Source organism: Monomorium pharaonis, chromosome 11 (assembly GCF_013373865.1).
Source record: "Monomorium pharaonis isolate MP-MQ-018 chromosome 11, ASM1337386v2, whole genome shotgun sequence".
In the NCBI taxonomy this organism is placed as follows: domain Eukaryota; kingdom Metazoa; phylum Arthropoda; class Insecta; order Hymenoptera; family Formicidae; genus Monomorium; species Monomorium pharaonis.
In genome coordinates, this window is record NC_050477.1 from 15,753,352 (window position 1) to 15,776,590 (window position 23,239).

The following is a 23,239-nucleotide window of genomic DNA, read 5'->3' on the forward strand; positions in this document are numbered from 1 at the left end:
ACATAATATTTTTTATTTAATAATATATTATTTTAAAATTAAAATATGTTGAATACAATTAAATATAATTATATTAGAAATTATATTTCAGCAATTTGATGTGAAACGTTTTCTAAAAATTTGAAGAAGTCTTTATCAGGTTCTAAATTCAGAAGCTGACAGGTTTGATTCCACAAATTTTCGGCAATTTGTCTATTTCGTACTTGTCTCTGTGGAGTTGCAACACTGCATTCGCTTTACAAATACAAAAAAACACAAAATTTATAAAAAATTGTTTTTGTAAAATATATTAAAGTAAAAGGAAAAATACATATTAAAATCTTTTCTCTTTTTTTATAATTTATGACAAGTATAATTAAAATGTGTATGGCAGTAAGATTTTAAAAAGTATTTATTATGCAAACGTAAAGGATATGGCGCAATTAAAGTGATAAACAATAATATAAACAACACACATTTATCTTGTGTAGAAATTATATACTATAAAACATTGTTCTCAAATATAACTAGGACTATATTATTGTACATTATATATCTTATGATAATAATTTTATATACATATAATTTTTTCTTACCTGTAATAGAGACCAGTTTCATTACCCGCCTTCTCGTCCACTGAACAATATATAGTCGTTTGTGCACCTTGTTCAGGATTTTTTAAAAATGGTCGCAAAAAACTTCGAAAAATTGTGCTTGCACCTGGACACACTGTTGTACTAAAATGTCGGCCTAATTCTGTCGTAATAATGCCAGGATGCAAAGAATATATGTTTACTCCATTAATATTTGCTTCTGAAAAAAATACGTTTTATTATAATTTATAAATTGATAGCAATCGTATAATAGCAATAATATATGTATAAAAAAAAATTTTTAAAGTATGTTAAAAATATTTATATCTTTATCTATTTCAACAGAATATTTTATTACTTTGCACATTATTTTTAGCAGCAGATTTGGAGTTTTTGGCAAAAATAATGAAAGTCACCTATTGCAACCTATTTAAATGTATAAATGTATATATTTGTAGTTAAATTTTAAATTAAAGAAATTTGTGTTATGTGTACTTAAAGCAAACCTTATGAATAATTAGTTAAAAAATTTTTATAATTTATTAACTTTTTTTATATTTTAAAAGAAAAAGCTCAGTAAGATTTATTTTTGAACTGAGTTGTATTTTTTTATATTGAAGTTGAAAGTTTTCTAGAACACCCTTTTGTAAAATCGTTTTACGTTATACCAAGGTCAAGGTTATCGGCGCGGTGTCTCCTAAACTATATAATTACCCATTTTTTAAACGTATGTTTTTAATGTATGTACGAGATATTTAACCACTAAATTTTTTGACTTTTTGTACACATATGTACAGATACACACGCACATACACATGTATACTATATAAGTCAAAACACTTTAGCTATTGCTAATGCCCACGTTATATTAACTTTGAAATAACATTATCATAACATTAAATTGACTACAACATAAAATGGTTTTGCAAAAATGTTTCTGAAAGCTCTCAAACCCAACTGCACAAATATATCAAAATATAAATAAAGAAAGTGCGACATGTTCAGTCCAAAAATTAGCCTTTTTCTCATTTTCTTATAAAGAAATTTCTTATTAAAAAATTGTTGCAATATTCTTGATAGAAAGGAAATTATTTTCATAATAGAAAGAATCGAAATAGAATGAAAAGAAATGTTTAAAAACTGCCACAATGGAACATAAATTAACATCTAATTATAAGATATTAGCTAAAACTAACAAAAGATTTACAGTCTGGTTCTTTATAATTGTTAATGTATTATCTTAACAAACGTCTATAAGTATATAATTTTCAGATCTTCTATAACATCTTCTATTATTTATTTTTATGTACCTGTTAATCGACGAGCGAGTTCCTTGGTGAACAATACGTTTGCTAATTTACTTTGTGCATATGCTTTAAAGGGAGTGTATGTTCTCTCTAAATTTAGATCATTATGTATAACGCCAACTGTATTACAATAATAATCATTACTATTAGCTTTTTTATTGTTATATGTCACGGAGAAAAAATTTATTAACGCACCAAATTATTTAACTGTTATTTTAAAAACAATTTTAGATTTGCAAATTATTTTAATTCTAACAAATTTATTTTATTTTATTTCATTTTTTTTAATTTTGTGTAAGACTGTCTTAAGAACAGACAAAAAATTTGTAAATATTATATAAATGAAGAACAATGTTTATTTATTTGTTTCCTTAAATAAATTTGCAATTTTGTCTTCAATTTGATCATAACAAATTTCTTATTCCTTCTTGTTAATAGCAAATTGACACATTTCTATAAACAAATATGTTTAGTAAATTGGTATTTTTTAACAAAATAAATCTTAGTGAATGGCAAACTATTTATTATTATAGCAAAATTTGTTTACTCCTTTATATATATGGCAATAGATTTGCTGCGGTAGGAAATTTTTTCTCCCATAATAACGTTACGTTAAGATCTATACATAAAATACGTGGGCTATTTGAAAAGTTTCCGGCCTTTTTAAGAAAAACACATATTTCGAAACAAAACAAAATTTATTTCTCGACGTAGTTTCCTTGCAACTCAATTTGGTCCAACGTTTTTCCCATCCTTTTAGACCGTCAGAAAAAAATTGATTGTCTAAACTCGAAAAATACTGGTTTACAACATCTTTCACCTTAGCATTTGACCCATTTTTTTTTCTCCAAGAAATTTTTTCAAATTAGGAAATAGGAAAAAGTCGCTGGGAGCTAGATCTGGCGAATAGGGTGGGTGCGGAAGCAATTCAAACTTCAATTCATTTAATAAGACACTCGCGCCACATGTCCGCCCGTTCGCGCTTTTGGTCGATTATCAACCTTGATGTAACTTGATGTAAAATCTTGTGCACCCGTTCAGACGATATCCCACAAGCCTCAGCAACATCCTTAACAATCAATCGACGATCTTCCATCACAGTTTAATGCACTAAATCGACCATTTTGTCAGTTGTAGGGGTTTTCGGGCGCCCGGAACGTTTCTCGTCTAAAATGCTCGTACGACCACGTTTGTACTCGGCCACCCAATGTTTGACCGTTGTAAATGAAGGGGAGACTTCACCGTATACAGAGACTAACTCATTTTTTATTTCCCGAGTCTTTTTCCCTTTCAAATGAAGAAATTTTATCACTGCGCGATACTCAGTTTTCTCCATTGTTGACAGACAATGTCAGCTGACAACAGACAACTTTGGAAGAGTGCCATAGACAAAGTAATGATCAGAATGACTTGAAATTTTTACGGTTTACATATGTCAAGGCTATCTATCGGACGGCGAAAGAAATTTTTTTTTTACAATTACTTTATGTCGATGAGGCCGGAAACTTTTCAAATGACCCACGTACTTTTAACAATTTATAGACTTATGTATAACCTTGTAGAAAAATATCTACTACTAGATATTAGATATTAGATATTAGATATTAAATATTATACTCATAAAATACTATTAAAACATAGTGTATAGTGAATTGGATTGAAAAAAAAAATAAAGTAAATTTTTCATAACTTCCAATAATTTTTTGACGAATCTAATATAGTGTTCTCTTCCATAATAGTAATTAAATCTAAACTTATCTACAAAGTTATTAAATTTACGCACACACGTGTAAACACGATGAAACATTCAGTATTCTACAACCAGGACCAGAGGACATCATTTTTGGTAATAGCAAAAGTGTTAGAAGGAAGTGACCAATATGATTCGTTTGCAGCTGCAAGTCGATTCCATCCTCAGTTTTCTCTTGTGGACACATCATCACGCCAGCATTATTTATTAACAAATGAATGGCTGGTTCTTTTTTCAACAAGTTTTTCGCACATTCTTTTACGCTTCTCAAACTACAGAGATCCAATTGATAGATCACAAGCTCACCTGGATTGCCTTGAAATTGTTCTCTGTCTGCCCTAAAAATTATTACATTATACATATAAAATGTATATACACACACACACATATATATATATATATATATATATATATATATAATTTATTTATATATATGTATAATTAATACAATTCTTATATAATAACTTGAGTTTATTATGACTTGGCACTCCGTATTGTCAAGTGCTCGAGACGATAGCACTGACCGAAGTGAGTTTCATCTTCATTCTTCTTCAAAAACTCATAGTCGAGCGATTTGCGAAGCAATGGGTAAGATTTCGGAAATCTTCGGGAATCTTCGAAGTAAACCGAATTCGATTTCGAAAGATAATAATGTCGATGTCGTTGGCTCGACAAACAAAATCATAATTGTAAATAGCGTCAGATAAATAGAAAGCGAATAAGTAATCATAACAATACGGAAAAATTCTTTTAGATTAAAAAAATTCCTGAAAATGACTACTTTTTTGAGCAGTTACATTTGACACCAGTTACATGAAAACGCGTGTAGAATCCTATTTTTTACCGCTTTTCGTTGTAGATTTAAATATTTCCTAAATAATGTATTTTTATTACATTTTTAATACATGTGAGGCCCTACGCATAATAGAAGAATATTAGATATTAAAAATAGGAATTAAACTTTAAAGTTATTTTCCTTAATAAACATTAATATAACGCAGAATGAGTACGAATAAAATATAAAACATAAATGCGTCGTACAAGATATAACATAACTTATTATTCATCTATTAGTGTTTAAAGGGGGACGCTGGAGACAATCTGTCTTACTTATTAAACAATAACGAGATTTTGTATGTATTTGTTTTATAAATTTGGGGATTTTTTTGTTCTTGGTATAAAACTCAATTTCCAGACTGATAGCAATATGTACGTATACTTTAATTCTAGAAAAAATTTCCAAATATAAAAAAACACATACTAAATGGTGTAAAAAAAAATTTATAACGCAATTTTATATGTATTTCTTGTGTAAATTTCGAAATAATAAATATTCGTAGAATGTTGCAGACAGTTGTAAATTGTTATAATTTTTACAATAATCTACAACTACATTCGATCGTAGAAATATTTGCGAAATATTGTATAAAGTTGCAATTTTTACAAAAATCTACACCGTCTACAAATTACTGCATTGGTTATAAAAGTTTTCATAAGACGTTGTAGAAACTTATAAATATTTCTTACAAATCACAACATTTGTTTATCACTTGTAATATTAAATAATGAGAACAAATGTCAATAATGTTATTCAAGTATATTTATAAAATTTTATGAAATATTTAATGTAATATTGTAATCATATAATATAATAAATATAATAATTGTATTGGACATAATTAACAGTTTTAATTTTGATTGTATAATAACTATTAATTTCTTATTAATACTAATTTTAATTATCTACAAACTTATTATCAATGTCTACATGTTAGAGATAATTGCAATTTTTTTGATCCCTAAAATGTAACAAAAAGAGATTATCAATAAGGCCCGATTTTGGCTCACTTTAAATTTCTTTCTAAACTATTGTAAACGTTTTTTTACGACTTGTTGAAGATAGTAAAACAAACATATAATTAAAGTTTAAAATAAAATAATTTAGAAATTACATAATAGTTTTATTGTAACAATTTTAAATTTACGTTTCCTAATTTGAGAATTTTTATCTATTTTTCAACAAGATAAAAGTATTCATAAACCTATAAAACAATAAAGTGATTATAAGTAGATAATAAATGTTAGATAATTGTTGTTAGATAAATCATTATTTCGGGTAGCTCAAGCGATACTATGAAGATACCAAGTTACGAGCATACAGAGCTATATACATATGATATTGACGTTATGACGGTTTCAAAATAGTACGGTTACTAGGTCATAAAATATGGATTTATTCTTTAGAGATTAATTGTCATCAATTGATAGATTCTCTGTAATAAGTTATTTAATATATGTATCTCTTTTTACAGGCATTATGTCAATTATGGAGTTACTTTTTTGGCTACAGATAATATAATGGAGTTATGGAGTCCGGTGTTTATTGTATGTATGTATATATTTATACCTCGTAACTCCATTATCTCATAGCTAAAAAAACTCACTTAACTTTATAACATAATGCTGTAAAAAAATATTAATTAACTTACGATATAGGTAAAAATTCTAAAATTAGTATCTCAGGAAACGTAAATTCAAAATCGTCACAATGAAACTATTATGCGATTTCTAAATTATTTAATCTTAATTACATGTTCTTTTCACCTAAAAACTCCTCAAATATGTATAAGTATAAGAAGTCATTTACAGTTTAGAAAAAAATTAAAAATCAGGCCCCAAAAACGCCCCCCCCCCCTTTTTTAACAATAATGCATATACGTATATAATTTTACTTACTTTGAAGGAGGATTTTTTTTTAAATCATCAACTGCATCACTTGCTCTTTGAAGATCTCGACAAGCCAAAATTACCCTTGCTCCTAAATATAAATATTTAATCATTTTTCATGTAGTTAAATATATGAACTTTTTTTTCATACCAAGTTATGCTAAGATATAATCACACACATACGCGCGTGCGCACACACAAATACATGTGTTACTAACATGTGTGATAAATATTTGTAAACAATTTTTTAAATATTGATAAAATTTCAGGCAACAAAAAGTATAAATTTTGTAGTTACTGTCAATCATATATAATTTAATATTAAATGCATATATTAAAAATTTATAATTCTCATGCAATAAAGTTAAATCAAATCAACAAATCCAATCTAATAAATTGTCATTTCAAAAAAAAACAATTTTTGTAAAACTGTGCTCAAGTTTAGTTACTCTTTTTGAGACAATTCCCAATGCAACGCCTTCTCTACCGGCTACTCCCACTAGCCGAGGCAACGCGCGACGATCGCGCACGCGACGCTGTGTTTAGGAGTGTCGAGCGTCCCTGCATACAACAGAAGAGAGTACCCTGCGCCACAAAAGTTCTTATTAAAATTATTCTTATTAAATAATTTTTGTTTTTATAAATAATGCTACACTTAATTTTCTATTATTAATGTATTATAAATTATGTTCTATAATAATATTGTGTAATAATGCGTGCAATCATCGTCGAGCCGCGAGCGGTAGTGGGGGAATAGAGATTAGAGAAGGCGTATGCTGCGCTCGAGCACTGCTTTAAAATATTTTGGTAACTAATGCAAAGTTACCTCTTCTATAGAAATCTCTAGCGGTCTCCTTGCCGATTCCAGTATTCGCGCCAGTTATAACTACGGTTTTGCCGACAAGTCTTACTTTACTGGTACACTGACAATGAAATGGCCACATTTTTACGATGTTTCTCTTGCACGGCTTCACGATGCGCACTTCAGGTACCGTCCACAACTCTACAGTAACTGTTTACGGCAACTAACCCGTTATGTTCGCATGCCAAGATCGTCACTGAAGTAGTACAAGTTCCGTTCTTATGTTGATTAAAACCTTTCACGAGTATAGTACATGAGTATAGAACACGTTAACTATAAAGCAGAGAACCATCTGATGAATTCTGCGGACAATTTTCGTGCTGCTGTATCTATATAAAGTTATGAAGAAAGACAGACGAGTGGGAGAGAAGAAGAAGCGGGAAGAAGGTCAAGAAGGGGTTTAAAAAAAAAGCATATACCCAGATAACCAAGCGTGTTGTAGCATTTTAAGCAAATTAATGTATTGCATGTGTTGTTATAGATTTGCTATACATTTGTTGACATCGAAATAAAACACATTACGAATTCAGCAACATGATTACTTATACGTACAATCAGTTGAGAACATTTAAAAAAGGAAACGGTCAGCAATAATGATACATTATATTATTTGCAATATAACAGCAATATGGCAACAACAAATGATTGATAAATTAATGCTGACATGTTGCTATCAATTTGCCATTGATAAAAATAGAATTTATATGAGTTCAATCTAACAGACATAATGCTATCTCACCTTGTTCCGAGTTTGTATAAATTAGTTACTGCACGATTATTGGCAACATAACTGCAACATTTGGCTATCTGGGTATGTTCATATACGCACACAATAAAAAACACTGGCGGCTTTTCAGTAGAAAAAGCAGCTTTGCAACTGTTATAAAATTCTTTTAAATAATTGATTTATGTAATTAGATACAAGAACTAAGAGAAAAAACCAATTATGTTGAAGAATTTTACAACTGTTACAAAGCTGCTTTTTTTCTAAACGCAGTCATTTTGTATTTGTGTTAAAATTGATCTTTGTTAAATCGTTTGTATTGAATTTTTAACATATCCAAGTGTCAATTTAACATAATGTAATTAAGTTATTTGAATATTGTGTTAATTTGATAATAAATTTATTTGTTAGTGTTATAATAACTCAATTTATGGGTAAATAAATAAATAAAATAAAAATAATATAATTTTAAAACATAAATTCTAAGATTAATGAATAAAATATACGTATCAACATATTACAAGTGTTAATTTTACTTTTGAAAAATGTTTTTAAATTGCAAAAAATTAAAATTTTTGTGCCATTTTTTTATATATTTTATATTTATTCTTATATTTCTTTTCTAACATATTTATTCTGTGTTAAATTAATGAAAAAATTTGAGTAGCCTGTATAAGACATACGAAATATGTTTTTAACACAAGTTTTCTTAACTGTAAAGAAAGATAGAAGTAAGAAATATAAGTTTTTACAAAAAACAAATCATTAAATATTCTTTATTATGTATGTATATTTATAATATGTATATTATATATATTTATAAGTTTAAAATTATTTTAACAAAAACATTAAAATTAAATAAATTTACGTAATGATATAATATATATGTATAATGTAAATTATATAGTACAAATAAATAATATAAATAAATAAATACGCAGTATATAACTATAATTATGATAATAGTAAATAATATTACTTATGTTGGAAATATATTAGGCATTTAAAAAATTTTTATATGAAATCAAGTAATATATTCGTATGGATTCAAGAATATTTTCTTTTCAAATTGTAATTATTTCTGTTTTTGTTTGTTATTTCATTATTAACAAAATACAGACTTATTAACATCAACTTTCTAAATAATTCTAAATAATTTTATATTAGATAATATTTTAAGTTTGTTTTATAATTTATAATTAATATGTATTAAATTAATAATATACAGAAATGTCAAGGTTGTAATATTTGGAAACGCCTAAAATTGATTGTCAATGTTACATAACATTATTAAGAAATTACATTAAAATTTATGAGAGATTCTTTATTGTTTATTTAATAAATGTTAAATTGCTATAAGTAATATATTGTGTGTGTATATATATATATATATATACATACACTAAAAAAAAATTTCTTAATTTTAATAAATGTATTTATTAAAATTGAATTTACTTAAGTTAAATAAATAATGTTTAAGATAAAATTTTTTGTTTTTTATTATAATAAACTGGAGCATTAAAATTAAGAAATAATTTCTTGTTACAAAATTTGTTTAAATCTAATTTTGGTTTATTATATTACAGTACAATACTTCTTGAAATGTAATAAATAACTTTTTAAAATATAGAATCTAAATCTCTTAATTAAAAAAAACCGTTTTAGAAAATTAATTAAATTTTAGATGAATATATAATTGGCTCTTTCTTTTTTAAAAAATAAATAATATAGAAAACCGCTATAAAAACCGAAGCTGGTTGGTTTTGCTTATAAAATCTTTTTAATAATTAATATTACAAATTGTATCACAGACGTTTCGGCCATTGGTTTTGGCCATCTTTAGTGTGGCATTATGTGATGTAAAGTTACAACGTAGTTTAATTCAATATGTACAAAAGTCCGGTAACAATGTGCTTATTCATTCTCTCTAGAATTAGATGTACAAAGGTTGTTTTTTATTACACGCAGATTATTAAACGGAAACCAGTTTCAATACATTGAAAAATAATCGGAAAGGTTGCTTTTTAGACTAAATTTCATGTTTTTGTCGTCAAAGTTTACCTTGGTAACAGTTATCCCGATCAAAAATTTTTCATGTAAAAGTATGTAAAAATCTGTAGAATTATGTATCAAAAATGTCCATGCAAAATTTTACATTGTACATTTTTATTTAATTTTACATATTTTTATGTAATTTTATATAATTTTGATATAATTTTATAGATTTATACATACTCTTGTATAAAAAAATTTTTGCCGGGAAAAAATTGCTTATTTACAATTATAGATAATTACATATAATTATACATAATTATATTTAATTATATATAATTACATATGAATAATTCTTTCTCAATAAAAAATGTTTCATGTAAAAGTATGTATAAATTTATAGAATTATATCAGAATTATATAAAAGTATATAAAATTATGTAAAATTATATAAAAATATACAATATAAAATTTTGCATGGACATTTTTGATACATAATTCTACAGATTTTTATATATTTTTACATGAAAAATTTTTGATCGGGATAACTGTTACCAAGGTAAACTTTGACGACAAAAATATTAAATTTAGTCTAAAAAGTAAGCAATCTTTCCGATTATTTTTTAATGTATTGAAACTAGTTTCCGTTTAATAATCTGCGTGTAATAAAAAACAACCGTACATCTAATTCTAGAGAGAATGAATAAGCACAATGTTACCGGACTTTTGTACTCATTGAATTAAACTACGTTGTAACTTTACATCACATAATGCCACACTGAAGATGGCCAAAACCAATGGCCGAACGTCTGTGATACAATTTGTAATATTAATTAATTATTAAAAAGATTTTATAAGCAAAACCAACCAGCTTCGGCTCTTATAACGGTTTTCTATATTATTTATTTATGTTTTAGAAAATATTTGTTTAAATTTACTTTTCTAAAATTATACAAATAATAAATAGATTACTTATAAAAAATAAATAATTCCTCAAAATTATTTATTAAATTTAAAGAAACATTTACTTAAATAAAATAAGGTATCTGTGAACTACAACGCGTAGAAGCTTGGAACTCATGAGTTTCAAGTTTGAGACAAATCGCACTGCAGCGACGATTCCCCAGTATTCCAAGCATCGATGGACAGTACTAGGCTACGTTGCGATATTCACTAATAGTACTGAAATTCTACAGTGTATGTGACATAAACTATAGATTTTCAGTACTGAATATCGGAACGCAGCCCTAGTATAAACTTGGAAGCGCCGGAGCTCGGTCTTTAGTCTTTAGTAATTTCTCGGTTTCGAGATTACTTGAGTACCTTGAGTAGCTATAGCACCAAATTTTCAATAAAACAAACCCAATTTTTAATGCAAAAAAGTTCAACCATGTTTGAAATTCAGAAAACACAAAATTTTTGACTTTTTTAGTTCCAAATTTTTTTCCGTGTACTATACCACATAGGTTTGCGACTTTTCACGCGTAGCGAGGTGCATCCTCACCTCCCTCCTGCTTACAGAGCGAAACGATGTCTGCGCTTGTACTGTATTACATGAGTTTGCAACTTTCCACAAGTAGTGGGGTCCATTCACCATCTTTATTACCCTCTTCAATATTTTATTTTTTGGGGTAGTTTGAGTAAGCATTTATGAAGTTTTGAACATTTAACGTTATTTTTCTCAAAAACTATTATCTTTATGGCAAAAACTAATGGGACATAAAATGTGTATTTTGATGAGATCTACAATTTTTATCACAAATTTCCTAGAATTCCCATTATTTACAAAAATAAATGGAAAAAACCATAATTTTTATGCATATATGCTGTTTATTTTTTGAAAAAATTTTTTTTTTACCTTTAACAAATTTAACCTTTATATCTTCCCTATGTTGAATATTTATTGCATCAAAATTTCAATTTCAGTGAAATTCAACATAAATATAAAGGGGGACAATACACAAATTTAGAAAATTTTAAATAATACTCAAAAATGGTTTAGAGGGTTAAAACCACCCTTCAAAAGTTGAGACACATTTTTGCCTTTTTTCAATATATCTCGTAAACTTAACAAAACATCAAAAAATGTTGTATACAAAATATTTCAGTATAAATACCTTCGTTTAACTACGCCGTTCATTTTTCGAAAAAAAAATTTAATTAAAAACATTTTTTTATTAAAAAAATATTTAATAAAATTGACTTTTATGTATCTAGCATTTATAAAGTAATTATATTATCGTATACTATTATTTATATCATCTATGTGTATATTATCTATTCTATGTTATAATACTATTATATTAACTGCATTCCTTATTCCTATATGTATTATTTTTTATGTGACAGTTGCGTAATATTAGTAACGTTGTTTTCACACAATGTTCATTCTGTCTTATGTCACATTTCACATTCATGTTTTATATTCGTCGTGTCATGGTATGCATCATACATGAAATAGAAATCACGTATTAATAAAAGTTTTATATCTTTATTAATGATGATACGCGTCATTTTCACATCAGTATCAAGTGACGTCTAACATGATTGATTATTCTGTTAAATTGTGTAAATTTTTAATCAAACAAAGCATAATGTTACACATAAATATTGCAAATGTTCTTAATATGTTTAATTGTTTTATTTCAAATTACACATATTTTCCCAACGCCTATAAATGGAAGAGAAATACAATTATATAAAGTGATACAGAATATTATAACAAATAATGTAGCATTTGTTATACAAACTGCTACTGCTTTGGAATTTCAAAATTATTGGGAAGTGGATTTACCTGACATAGAATTTGTAACAGATAAAGAAGAAGAATTTGTAGAAAATAATAATAATAATTATGAACCTGATAATGAGAATAATTGTGAACCAGAAAATAAAATTTTAAATAGTAACTATAAGAAAAGAAAAACCCTGAAATATTGGAAAAGTGGGAAAAAAGGCCGATACGTAGTATAAGATATTACTTTATAAATGCTAGATACATAAAAATCAATTTTATTGAAAATTTTTTAATTAGAAAAATTTTATTTAAAAAAATTTTTTTAACCCTTAGAGGGCCGGGATTTGAAATCTTAAAACTCCCTTTAAAAATGACCCAAATTTTTCTTATATCATGAGTTTATTATATACAAAGTTCCGATCATGGATTGAACCACTATAGTGGCTTTCCGGCCCGCTAAGGTAAGGAAGAAATTTTAAATTTTAAATTTTGCAAATAAGGCTTATATAAGGGTTTTTTGGATCGCTGAATACAACGGTAAAGTCAATTTTCGAAAATTTTCATTTCTAACTTTATTATTGTCCCCAAAAAAGTAAAAAATTCAAATATCACAACTCTCCTTTAGCATTACCCGGAGCTAATGACGTGGACGTAGAGAGTTCATGTAACTTTTTTTTCTTTTTTTGTAGGTTTCTGTTTTTGTTTAAAAATTTTTTTTAATTTTCTAAATTTTGTAAAATTTTTTTGTTACTAAAAATTTTTCAAGTTTTTTTGGATAATTATTTTTAATTTATTTTATATATTTATAAAGCATGCATTTTTTATGGTAATGTATCCTTTGTACGATAGAGCTTAAAACAGCGCACATTATCGAACGAGCATAATCGATCTGTACAAACTCTTCTATAATTTCTGCCTATGAATGTGCATATGCGTGTATGTATTTGCACGTATGTGTGTGTATAAGAGTGTGCTGCGTGTATAAATGTGTGTTCATGTATGCTAGAGTGCTTGTATATGTCTTATATCTATGAGAAAATGATTTTTAGTTAGAGCCAATACATTGGCTTTTTTGGCCCTCTAAAGATTAATAAACAGTGTAATTAAATGGAGGTATTTATACTGTACAACTTTGTATAAAACATTTTTTTATGATTTGTTAAGTTTACGAGATATATCGAAAAAAGACAAAACTGTCTCAACCTTTGAAGGGTGATTTTAACCCTTTAAACCATTTTTGAGCACCATTAAAAATTGTCTAAATTCGTGTATTGCCCCCCTCTACATTTGTGCCGAATTTCACTGAAATTGAAATTTTGATGCAATAAATATTCAACATAGGGAAGGTAATAAAGAGTAAATTTAAAAAAAAATTTTATTTTCAAAAAATAAACAGCATAATTAAAGATAAATAGAAGTATTTATGCTGTAAAACTTTTGTATAAAACATTTTTTGATATTTTGTTTAGTTTATGAGATATATCGAGAAAAGGTAAAAACTCTCAATTTTTTAAGGATGGTTTCAATCCTTTAAACCGTTTATAAGCAATTAAAAATTTCTAAATTCATGTATTTACCCCTTCTACATTTATGCCAAGTTTCATTAAAATCAGAATTTTCGGGTTTGCGAGGTTCCCTTGTTTAAAAAAACGAGCAAAATGTATTCTTTAATTTAGTAAAATTTCACGTAACTTATATACAATATGATAGGCACAATAGATTCGGTCTGAGTGTTAAAGGAGACTTTGTTTGAGGACTACCTCCCGATCTATTGTTATTATATATAATATAATTGTAATAGTTGAACATAAAATTTTTAAATTAAATTAAAATATTTTTAAACATTTTTTAAACTATCAAAATAGAAATAAAATTCTAAATTTTCAGAGTTTTATCACTTTTTTAAGATTTAAAATATATTTATTTTTAAGATTTAAAATATTTTTATGCAATATATAAAACAGAGTTTAAAAATATATATTATTCTGCATTTAATTCTACGTGTAAGTATATTTCATAATTTATATCTTCTTTCATCATCTCTTACGAAGTTATTCGTGTAGTTCTTTACATTAGCGACATTTTAAATTATATAGAGCAAATAATTTGTATTAAACGCTGAAATATGAGGTCAAAGAAACAACAGTCAATGACATTCGTCAGCTCATGCTCATGTTTCCTTAAAGACAATATTATGAAGCGATGTCTGAACGTTATCTGCCTAGCATCAAATTTATGCCAATGATTCAGAACGAGAATATCAAACGACTAGGTGTAAGAAGACGGCGAACAGAGAGAACGCGGTTCAGGTTTAATATCGATCGAGATCTCAAACAGGCTGCACTGATCCGAAAACCTGTTTCTCTGCTGCAGTATTTACGGTGCTCTTCTGTAAAAACTATAATTCAATGATAAAACTGTAATACAAAAAATATATAATACATGTAAAACACAGTATAAATATCATCATGTACTCACGAGTGAAATTATGTGGAAAAAAAGAAATAATACTGAAAATATGTGCTCGATCGTGCTCGATTAATCCGTGTCACGTTGTTGATATTGAACCCAAGCCTTTCGAAAACATTCCAGGACCAAGGTCCTTACCCATTATTGGAACATTGTATAAATATCTACCTTTCATTGGTAAGTATAATACATATATTTCAACAAATTAATTAAAAAGGTTTATTATTATATTTCTTATTATTATAAACTTAATATTTATTTTTAAATGTTTTCTTCGTGTTCTTTTTTCATTGAATTAGGAATAGAATCCGAATCATAAAGATACAAGAATAGAGTGTGTAAGAGAGCCGGAAAAGCGAGAAAGAGGAATAGAAAAGAGAGCCGATTAAAGATCTCCATCTTTGTTCAATCGCGCATATGTAAGAATACTTTTAAAGACAAAGACAGAGAGGAGCCTTTAAAGTCTAGCTTTCTCTTTCTATCTCTTTATCGCAGCCACTTATATGCTAATTAATATACAACTCACACGCTCTATTCTTATATCTCTACGATCTACATTCTCCTTCTATGTTTTGCATATTTCAATTTTTTTTAAATCAAGTTATTATATATATAAAATATCTTTGTTTTTCGTAAATAGATTAATCAAATATATGTTGATTATATAGGTGAATACAAATTCACGAAGCTGCACACAAACGGTTTATTAAAACTAAAGCGTTATGGACCACTAGTACGTGAGGAAATAGTACCAGGTCAATCAGTGGTGTGGATATTCCGACCAGAAGATATCGCGGAAATTTTTAAAGCTGAGGCAGGTCTGCATCCTAAGAGAAGATCACACTTGGCTCTCCTCAAGTATCGAAAAGACAGAAGTAACGTCTACAATACCGGAGGTCTTTTACCCACGTAAGAATCGTTCTCACAACATTTCATATAGATAAATTATGATATAATCAATAAAATCGCCTCGCATTCCAGTGACAGGATTAGAATAAAGTAGAATTTAAGAACAAAGATTAATGGAAGGACATTAATATATTTTTTATTTAGAAATGGCACCGAGTGGTGGAGACTACGCCGTGAATTCCAAAAGGTCCTTAGCAAACCTCGCAACATTATTGATTACCTCGAGGATACCGACGTAGTTGTCCAGGAGTTCGTGCAAATCTGCTCACGCGAGAAACCTGGCGATTTCCTACCTTTATTGTCACGTCTCTTCCTTGAATGTAATAACGTCCGGACAAAATGTTCTACTAATTAGCATTACCAGTTTTAGTGAAAGATATTCATAACTTTGATAAAGTGTTGTTGAATCCATAAATTTTCAGTGACTTGTCTCGTGGCTTTCGATGTAAAGATGCGAAGTCTATCGGAGGAAGAAAAACATCCGCATTCTCGAAGTTCAAGGCTAATCAAGGCAGCACTTATGACAAACAGTGTGATTTTGAAATTAGACAATGGCCCGATGTTTTGGCAATTTTTCGAAACACCGTTATATCGAAAATTACGCAAAGCGCAGAATTACATGGAAGAGTGAGTACGCAATTATGAATTATTCATTAATAAAGACAAACATTAATTGTGACCTTAAATAATTGAATAAACAATATGATCATTTCAAATAAGCAAAATTTACAATATTAACAAAGTTTACAATACTTTTTGTCTTAACATCAATAGTTAAGCAAGTGATTAGCACATAATAATTATATAACGAATATCATTTAAAGTGGAAATTTTATCAATGATACCATATTGTACACAAACATTAATAAATATTCAGTTAAATTTTTGTGGCGTAGAAAGTAATGAATTATAAAACAAAAGGAAAAAGAGATTATTTTAATAAAATAATCAATTTTTACATATTACAAATAACGTTCAAATTTTATTTTTATAAAATTCACGACTTAGTAAGTTTTATAATATTAAAAAAATGAAATATATATAGATATCTATACAAACCTATACATATATTGAACATTTTTTGTATAAAAAGACAACAAATTGAAATTGCTTTTGTGTGATAAATAAAATACATGAAGAAAATATCACCACTATTTATTTATATATAATAATTGTTCATTTAAATCATTTTTTTACATATCAATTCTGTATTAGAGAATTGATAGAGTTCTATTAGAATAAGATTTAAAAATTAGTTAATAAGTAAAGAAACTAAAAATTATACATTTGTTTAAATTTACATTCTTTTAAATTATGGCCTTTTTTACATCACAAAAATTTTTCATTTAAAAAATCATCATAAATCTCGGTTTTTCTTTATAATTTACATAATTCTGTAATTTATCTTTTTTAATATCTCAGAGTAGCCCTGGAAATGGTTACTCAGCAAAATCAAGATGCATTGATACGTCGGAAACAATCCCTTCTTGGGGAATATTTAAAAAATGAGGCTTTAGATATTAAAGATATTGTAGGTATGGCGTGTGATATGCTGCTTGCTGGAATAGATACTGTAAGTTCTTAGTGGATTTAAAGTATTAATTTTACATTTTACACAAAATTGAGTTAATTAGTTTGCGATTAAACATACCTATCACAACCAAACAAGAAAATCAATGAGAGAAAAATACAAATTTCATATTATTTTAGACGACATACAGCACGTCATTCGCCTTGTATCATCTTGCACAAAATACAACTATTCAAGAAAAACTAAGATCAGAGGCTATGGCTTTGTTAACGGATTCTATGTCCCCGATAACGCCCGAGACTTTAAAAAATGCGACTTACACCAAGGCTGTAATAAAAGAAAGTTTTAGACTAAATCCTATTTCCATAGGAATAGGTCGTATCCTACAAACTGACATAGTTCTAAACGGATATCGCGTTCCCGAAGGAGTAATTTATATATATTTTTATTGATAAATAAATAATTTAAAATGAAGTGCTATAAGAAGCGTGTTAAAAAAAAATTTGTTTTTACATTTCTCTTGAAATATTTCAGACTGTGGTTGTCACACAAAATCAAGTGATCTGTCGACTCCCTGAATATTTCGACGAACCAAATTTATTTAAACCGGAGAGATGGTTACGCGATAGTAATGACAACCGGAGAAAAAATTCTCTTAATCCATATACTGTATTGCCTTTTGGCCATGGCCCGCGATCATGCATTGCAAGACGATTCGCAGAACAAAATATGCAAGTTGTCTTATTACGAGTACGTATTTTAAACTTTAAATACTATATATTATTAAAAATATATCCTAATGTACGGTCGCATAATGTTTTAATTCTTTACAGCTCTGCAGAAATTTGCAATTTACATGGTGTGGAGAGTCTCTTGATTCAATTTCATTACTCATCAACAAACCTGATGCGCCTATTAAATTAAAATTCGAAAAACTGCATACATAGAAAAACCGAGTGATTGGAATTACAAGAACAAAGAACTTTCAAAAAAGTTGAGAAAACAACGTTTATTATATATTCTACTTGAGGACAAAATTGTATCTTGTGATCGATTCAATAGATACGGTAATAAAAATAATTATAAGATTAATGTATCGTGCTGATAACTCATCGAACACAAAAATTAAATGCAGATGCGTTCTAATTGTAAGTCATGTATTTTGGCGTTGCTGAGAACTTGGCATACGACTTGATAACCTTATTAACCGCTTCGAGGAAGTCTTTTTCCGTGGCAACCTTGCGCCGCGCACGGATCGCGAACATGCCCGCTTCAGTGCAAACAGATCGTATTTCAGCACCTGTGCTGTTAGGACACAGACGAGCAAGCAACTCAAATCTGATGTCCCTCTCGACACTCATCGACCGCGCGTGAATTTTAAAAATATGCGTGCGTCCCTCGAGATCCGGCAACCCAAATTCTATTTTTCTGTCCAGACGACCAGGTCGCATCAGCGCAGGATCTAACGTATCTGGTCTATTTGTCGCCATTAGAACCTTTATATTACCTCGCGGGTCGAATCTAATAAAGTTGAAGTTTGCGGATAAGTTCTAAAATAATTAGACTATTTAAGAACAGTCAACTTACCCGTCTAGTTGATTTATTAATTCCAGCATGGTACGCTGTACTTCATTATCGCCGCCGGCGCCGTCGTCAAAACGGGCACCACCAATAGCGTCAATTTCGTCGAAAAAGATTAAACAAGCTTTTTTACTTCGCGCCATCTCGAATAATTCTCTTACCATTCTAGCGCCCTAGTGAATGGAATTGTACATGTTATCAATATAAATGTTATCCTGTAATTTCGTGATATATAACTCTTTTATATAATACCTAACGTACCTCTCCAACATACTTCTGGACTAATTCTGAACCAATTACACGAATGAAACAGGCGTCTGTCCTGTTTGCTACTGCTCTGGCACACAAAGTCTTTCCTGTACCTGGAGGTCCAAATAACAAAACACCTTTTGGTGGCTCAATACCCAGATTGACAAACTTCTCCGGCTGTAATTAATTCTATGCTATATTTTTCTGCACTTTGCTAACATCGCTATAATATAATACAACTGTGAACAAACATGTAACAGTGGCGTCTCGACAACTTCTCTCAATTTCTCGATTTGCTCCTTGCAGCCACCTACATCACTGTAAGTAACATCAGGCTTCTCTTCCACTTGCATCATTGTTACAGTAGGATCAATTTTGGATGGCAGTGGAATATGAATTTGATATTTGTTACGATCCACTCCTACCCTCATACCTTCCTCTATGTCTGTTGGCGCTACGGAATCTGCCAGGTCAACTACAAACTTCGCAAACTGCTTCACGTTTATTATGTACTTAGGATCATCGGAGTCCGCGTTTATAATTTTGGTGCAGCGTGCTACTTGCAGAGGTTGTTCGTTTTGCAGAGTCTGTTTGTCGGCCGCCAAGTCCCATAATGCCGGTGGTGCCAGGCCAGTATCAGACTCTTTAATGCCAGTTAACTCGTTCACACGCTTAATAATCGTTTGGATATCCTCCTCAACAGTTTTAATGCTCTTCGTATATTGCCCTTGGCCCTAATTAAAACAAAAATTTATACGAATTCAAGACAGTTATTATGGCAAATAAACATCATCCCTGTATCTAAATCTCAAATTTCTATTTCAACAACAATGTGACAGTAATTGACTCACGTAAGTCTTCAGCAAAGCGATGTCGCCTTCATCCAGTGCTAAAAATTCAGAAAATAACTTTTAGAAAATAGGAATTGTGACAAAACCGACAACAAAGAGAATCGCAAATAGTACTCACATTTTATCTCCTTTTCTTCCTTTTCCTCTTCGTTCTTTACCTTTCGCATATCTTCTCCTAAATGATCCGGCATTTTCAATCTTTATTAAATCGTCCTGTTTATTATACACGCCTTTTAAGTTCGTTATTTACGAAGTTAAATGTCCTGATCTTCGGACAAACTTCGAGGTTACGTCTCTCCTGATTACAAGCGAAATTAGCAATGGACGATCGAAGCGACATCTATTAAAAATGGAATGAGATTAAGATCTATTTTTTCAACAAACGGTAAAACGATAAAAAAATTGCTGATTCATAATTATCTCTATGTTCCAAAGATGACGCTCGAAACATAAAAAAGAAGAAAATAAAACAAAATGAGCGTGCCATTTTGTACGTACATGGTTAACATGTCATTTTAAGATTTTTTTCAAATCTGCATGCATATCAAATGATATTATTTTAATATACTGCTGCCTGAGTGATATTATTGCTGCTGAAAAGAACGTTAAATTCTCCGCGGTGTGTTTCGTGACTTCGCGAGATCGTAGAGGTATGTAGAATTCTGTTTTTCTTTATGAACTGTTTCTCAAGATAATTTAATTTTTCATAGATATACTATTTTTGACGATGTATACACGCGTTTTGTTTAATTTATTATTAACTAATTTATCAATTCTTCAAATTTCAGAAATTAAAAAAATTGATAAATAAGAAATTCCATTTCTTATAATATTAAACAAATTTTTTCATATTTTAATCTTTACAGAAATTTATTACTGGTAGCATTAAATTGGCTGATGTTTAATTAATTATTTTTTATTGTTGAAAATACTATTATTAATTAAATATTTAAAATAAATAATATTATATTCACTGGCTAATAAATTTAATACTGCCAATATTAAAATTCAGTAAACAAAATTTATAGATATTTTGACAAATATCTTCAATTTTTAAGTTTTTTTTAATTATAAAAAAATGGAAAATTATGGAATATATTGGAATATTTGGAACTAAAATACACGTACATGAAGAATTTTTGAAATAATGTATATTTTTCTCTTAATATTTCTAAGGAAAGTGTCCTAATTTATATAAGAAAATTTGACTTTTTAAAAAGTTATGAATTATGTAGGAATTGTGAAAAATTCTATTTACATAGAAATTCTAAAAATTTATGTAAGTAAATTCTAAGAAAAAATGTTATTAAGATAATTTATAATTTGAGATAAAGACAACTAATAATATAAAAATTATTCCAAATGATAAATAATAATGATATGCAACTACTTAAATCAATGTTTTACTGTTCAATAAATTTAAACTTTTTTTAAATCAACCAAATCGAGTAATTTATTTTATATAGATTTTTTATTATTAAAAAAATTAATTGCTTTATTATGTTATATTTTTAAATTATTTCAAAAGTATCAAAAATGTCATTTGCTGCATTTTTAAGTTCATTTTTTTTAGAAGTATAATATAATAGAATAATTTCACTGGTGGGGATTCGATTTCAATGACAAAAAAGTTTATAAAAATTACCTGATAAGATTTGTGGTCTGAAATTCGCGTTTCGTAATATAATTGCTGTCAAACACATTAAAAAAGTTAAATTAGTTGTTAACGAGGATTATACAGTTCATCATACATATTTATAAACTCGGAGTGTGATTTTCTCACTTTTTACTCATTTATTTGCTTTTTCCGTTCCTTTCTCTTTCTGTCTCTCTCTCACACACACACACACACACACACACACACACGCGCGCGCGCGCGCGCGCGCACTTCTGTGTCTCGCGCGACGATCAGACCGATCGAACCTTTCGAAGGAAGTGCAGAACGTACCGCCCAAGTCGCGCCGTATGCGCCGGGCGGACGGTCCTTGACCGGGATGATGCGTGGAAGAATGCAAAGTAACGAAAGAGAAGCCGAGATGTGCGTACAACACTTTCACCTGTACGCTGTGCCCCACCCTGATCGCTCGCTATGATTCATTTGAGGTGCATTTGCACATTTCGACGCGCAACGTCTTCTTTTTTTCTCTTCTTTCTTCCTTTTTTTTATATACTTTGTACCACTAAAAAAATTTTTTGTTAGCGTTTAAAAAATTGAATAAAAATTTAGAAAACGTTAGTTTTTATAGTCTTTAAAAAGTAGAGCACAGAAGAAGTAGAAATTTAAAAGAGGAAAGTTTTCGGTGGTGAAGCAATAACGCATGATAAAGAAATATAAACCTTATTTGAGCATATTTATTTACAAAAATTTTAATTTTTGTGAATTTATCATCGTGACGAATCCATATGTTCACTATGCAATGAATGCACCTTCGCAACTTCGCATAAGTGCTGGCTGCACTCTGCAGGCGTGGTGCACGCGAACTTCAATCGTATGCGCTCTTATCCTTTCGTTGCATATTAGAGAGGTCAGGGTACCTGTAGCCTCGTTATCGCGAGTCTTTTACGCTATGAATTATTTTTGATGAATTCAATTTTTACCAGGTTTTTTTATTGAGGAGCAAAAATTAATATGCGAATCTTTTCTTTGAAAAATTGACGGAATATGGATTAAATTCTAATTTTTCTTATTAAAAACATTTTTTATGGCACAGAATATATAAATAAATATAAATATACAATATCTTCAGTTTCATATCTCTTTATCTGTTTTACAGAAAAATGAAAATACATATATAAAATAGATATATTAAAACATATTGTATAAAAGAGCTGCTGAATCCATATCGGTCACCTAAATCGTACCTTTTCCATATTTTATAATTTTATTTAATGTAACCAACATTTTTAATATTTAATAAAATATAAAGTAAGTGAGAAATAAGTAACAGACAAAAACTTAACAAGTTATATCTTGTTTT

At 28.6% G+C, this 23,239-nt stretch overlaps 3 protein-coding genes across 4 annotated transcripts; 1 reads left to right on the forward strand and 2 right to left on the reverse strand.

Moving 5' to 3' along the window:
- Positions 1-29: 29 nt before the first annotated feature.
- Positions 30-8,358, reverse strand: LOC105841029 (retinol dehydrogenase 12). Its single transcript, XM_012688137.3, has 6 exons — positions 7,183-8,358; positions 6,366-6,447; positions 3,663-3,967; positions 1,883-1,999; positions 576-792; positions 30-234 (listed from the first exon to the last, which is right to left on the reverse strand). The coding sequence occupies exons 1-6, from the start codon at positions 7,298-7,300 to the stop codon at positions 81-83; spliced, it is 993 nt and encodes a 330-aa protein (XP_012543591.1). The 5' UTR covers positions 7,301-8,358; the 3' UTR covers positions 30-80.
- A 6,227-nt stretch (positions 8,359-14,585) lies between these two features.
- Positions 14,586-18,723, forward strand: LOC105833629 (cytochrome P450 302a1, mitochondrial). Of its 2 annotated transcripts, XM_012675490.3 has the most exons (8): positions 14,586-15,317; positions 15,809-16,049; positions 16,194-16,369; positions 16,472-16,676; positions 17,472-17,622; positions 17,760-18,008; positions 18,115-18,330; positions 18,414-18,723. In XM_012675490.3, the coding sequence occupies exons 1-8, from the start codon at positions 15,140-15,142 to the stop codon at positions 18,525-18,527; spliced, it is 1,530 nt and encodes a 509-aa protein (XP_012530944.1). In that variant the 5' UTR covers positions 14,586-15,139; the 3' UTR covers positions 18,528-18,723. The 2 variants fall into 2 exon arrangements, with proteins under 2 accessions (XP_012530944.1, XP_036149637.1); XM_036293744.1 differs by having other exon boundaries at positions 14,587-15,317; positions 18,115-18,723.
- Positions 18,575-20,582, reverse strand: LOC105833630 (26S proteasome regulatory subunit 7). Its single transcript, XM_012675491.3, has 6 exons — positions 20,380-20,582; positions 20,262-20,299; positions 19,662-20,144; positions 19,423-19,587; positions 19,168-19,334; positions 18,575-19,101 (listed from the first exon to the last, which is right to left on the reverse strand). Exons 1-6 carry the CDS (start codon positions 20,450-20,452, stop codon positions 18,723-18,725), a joined length of 1,305 nt encoding a protein of 434 aa, XP_012530945.1. The 5' UTR covers positions 20,453-20,582; the 3' UTR covers positions 18,575-18,722.
- Between the last annotated feature and the right edge of the window lie 2,657 nt (positions 20,583-23,239).

What these genes read in the sequence shown, in the direction of transcription:
- LOC105841029 (XM_012688137.3), bottom strand. Translation starts at nt 7,300, where the DNA reads ATGTGGCCATTTCATTGTCAGTGTACCAGTAAAGTAAGACTTGTCGGC. An exon ending in AAAAAAAATCCTCCTTCAAA is followed by an intron (nt 3,968 to 6,365) that starts GTAAGTAAAATT and finishes AATAATTTTTAG; the next exon opens with GGCAGACAGAGAACAATTTC. An exon ending in GAAACTGGTCTCTATTACAG is followed by an intron (nt 235 to 575) that starts GTAAGAAAAAAT and finishes GTATTTGTAAAG; the next exon opens with CGAATGCAGTGTTGCAACTC.
- LOC105833629 (XM_036293744.1), top strand. Translation starts at nt 15,140, where the DNA reads ATGTACTCACGAGTGAAATTATGTGGAAAAAAAGAAATAATACTGAAA. An exon ending in GTCACGTCTCTTCCTTGAAT is followed by an intron (nt 16,370 to 16,471) that starts GTAATAACGTCC and finishes ATAAATTTTCAG; the next exon opens with TGACTTGTCTCGTGGCTTTC. An exon ending in TGCTTGCTGGAATAGATACT is followed by an intron (nt 17,623 to 17,759) that starts GTAAGTTCTTAG and finishes ATATTATTTTAG; the next exon opens with ACGACATACAGCACGTCATT.
- LOC105833630 (XM_012675491.3), bottom strand. Translation starts at nt 20,452, where the DNA reads ATGCCGGATCATTTAGGAGAAGATATGCGAAAGGTAAAGAACGAAGAG. An exon ending in TCGCTTTGCTGAAGACTTAC is followed by an intron (nt 20,145 to 20,261) that starts GTGAGTCAATTA and finishes TGTTTTAATTAG; the next exon opens with GGCCAAGGGCAATATACGAA. An exon ending in TCCAGAAGTATGTTGGAGAG is followed by an intron (nt 19,335 to 19,422) that starts GTACGTTAGGTA and finishes TCCATTCACTAG; the next exon opens with GGCGCTAGAATGGTAAGAGA.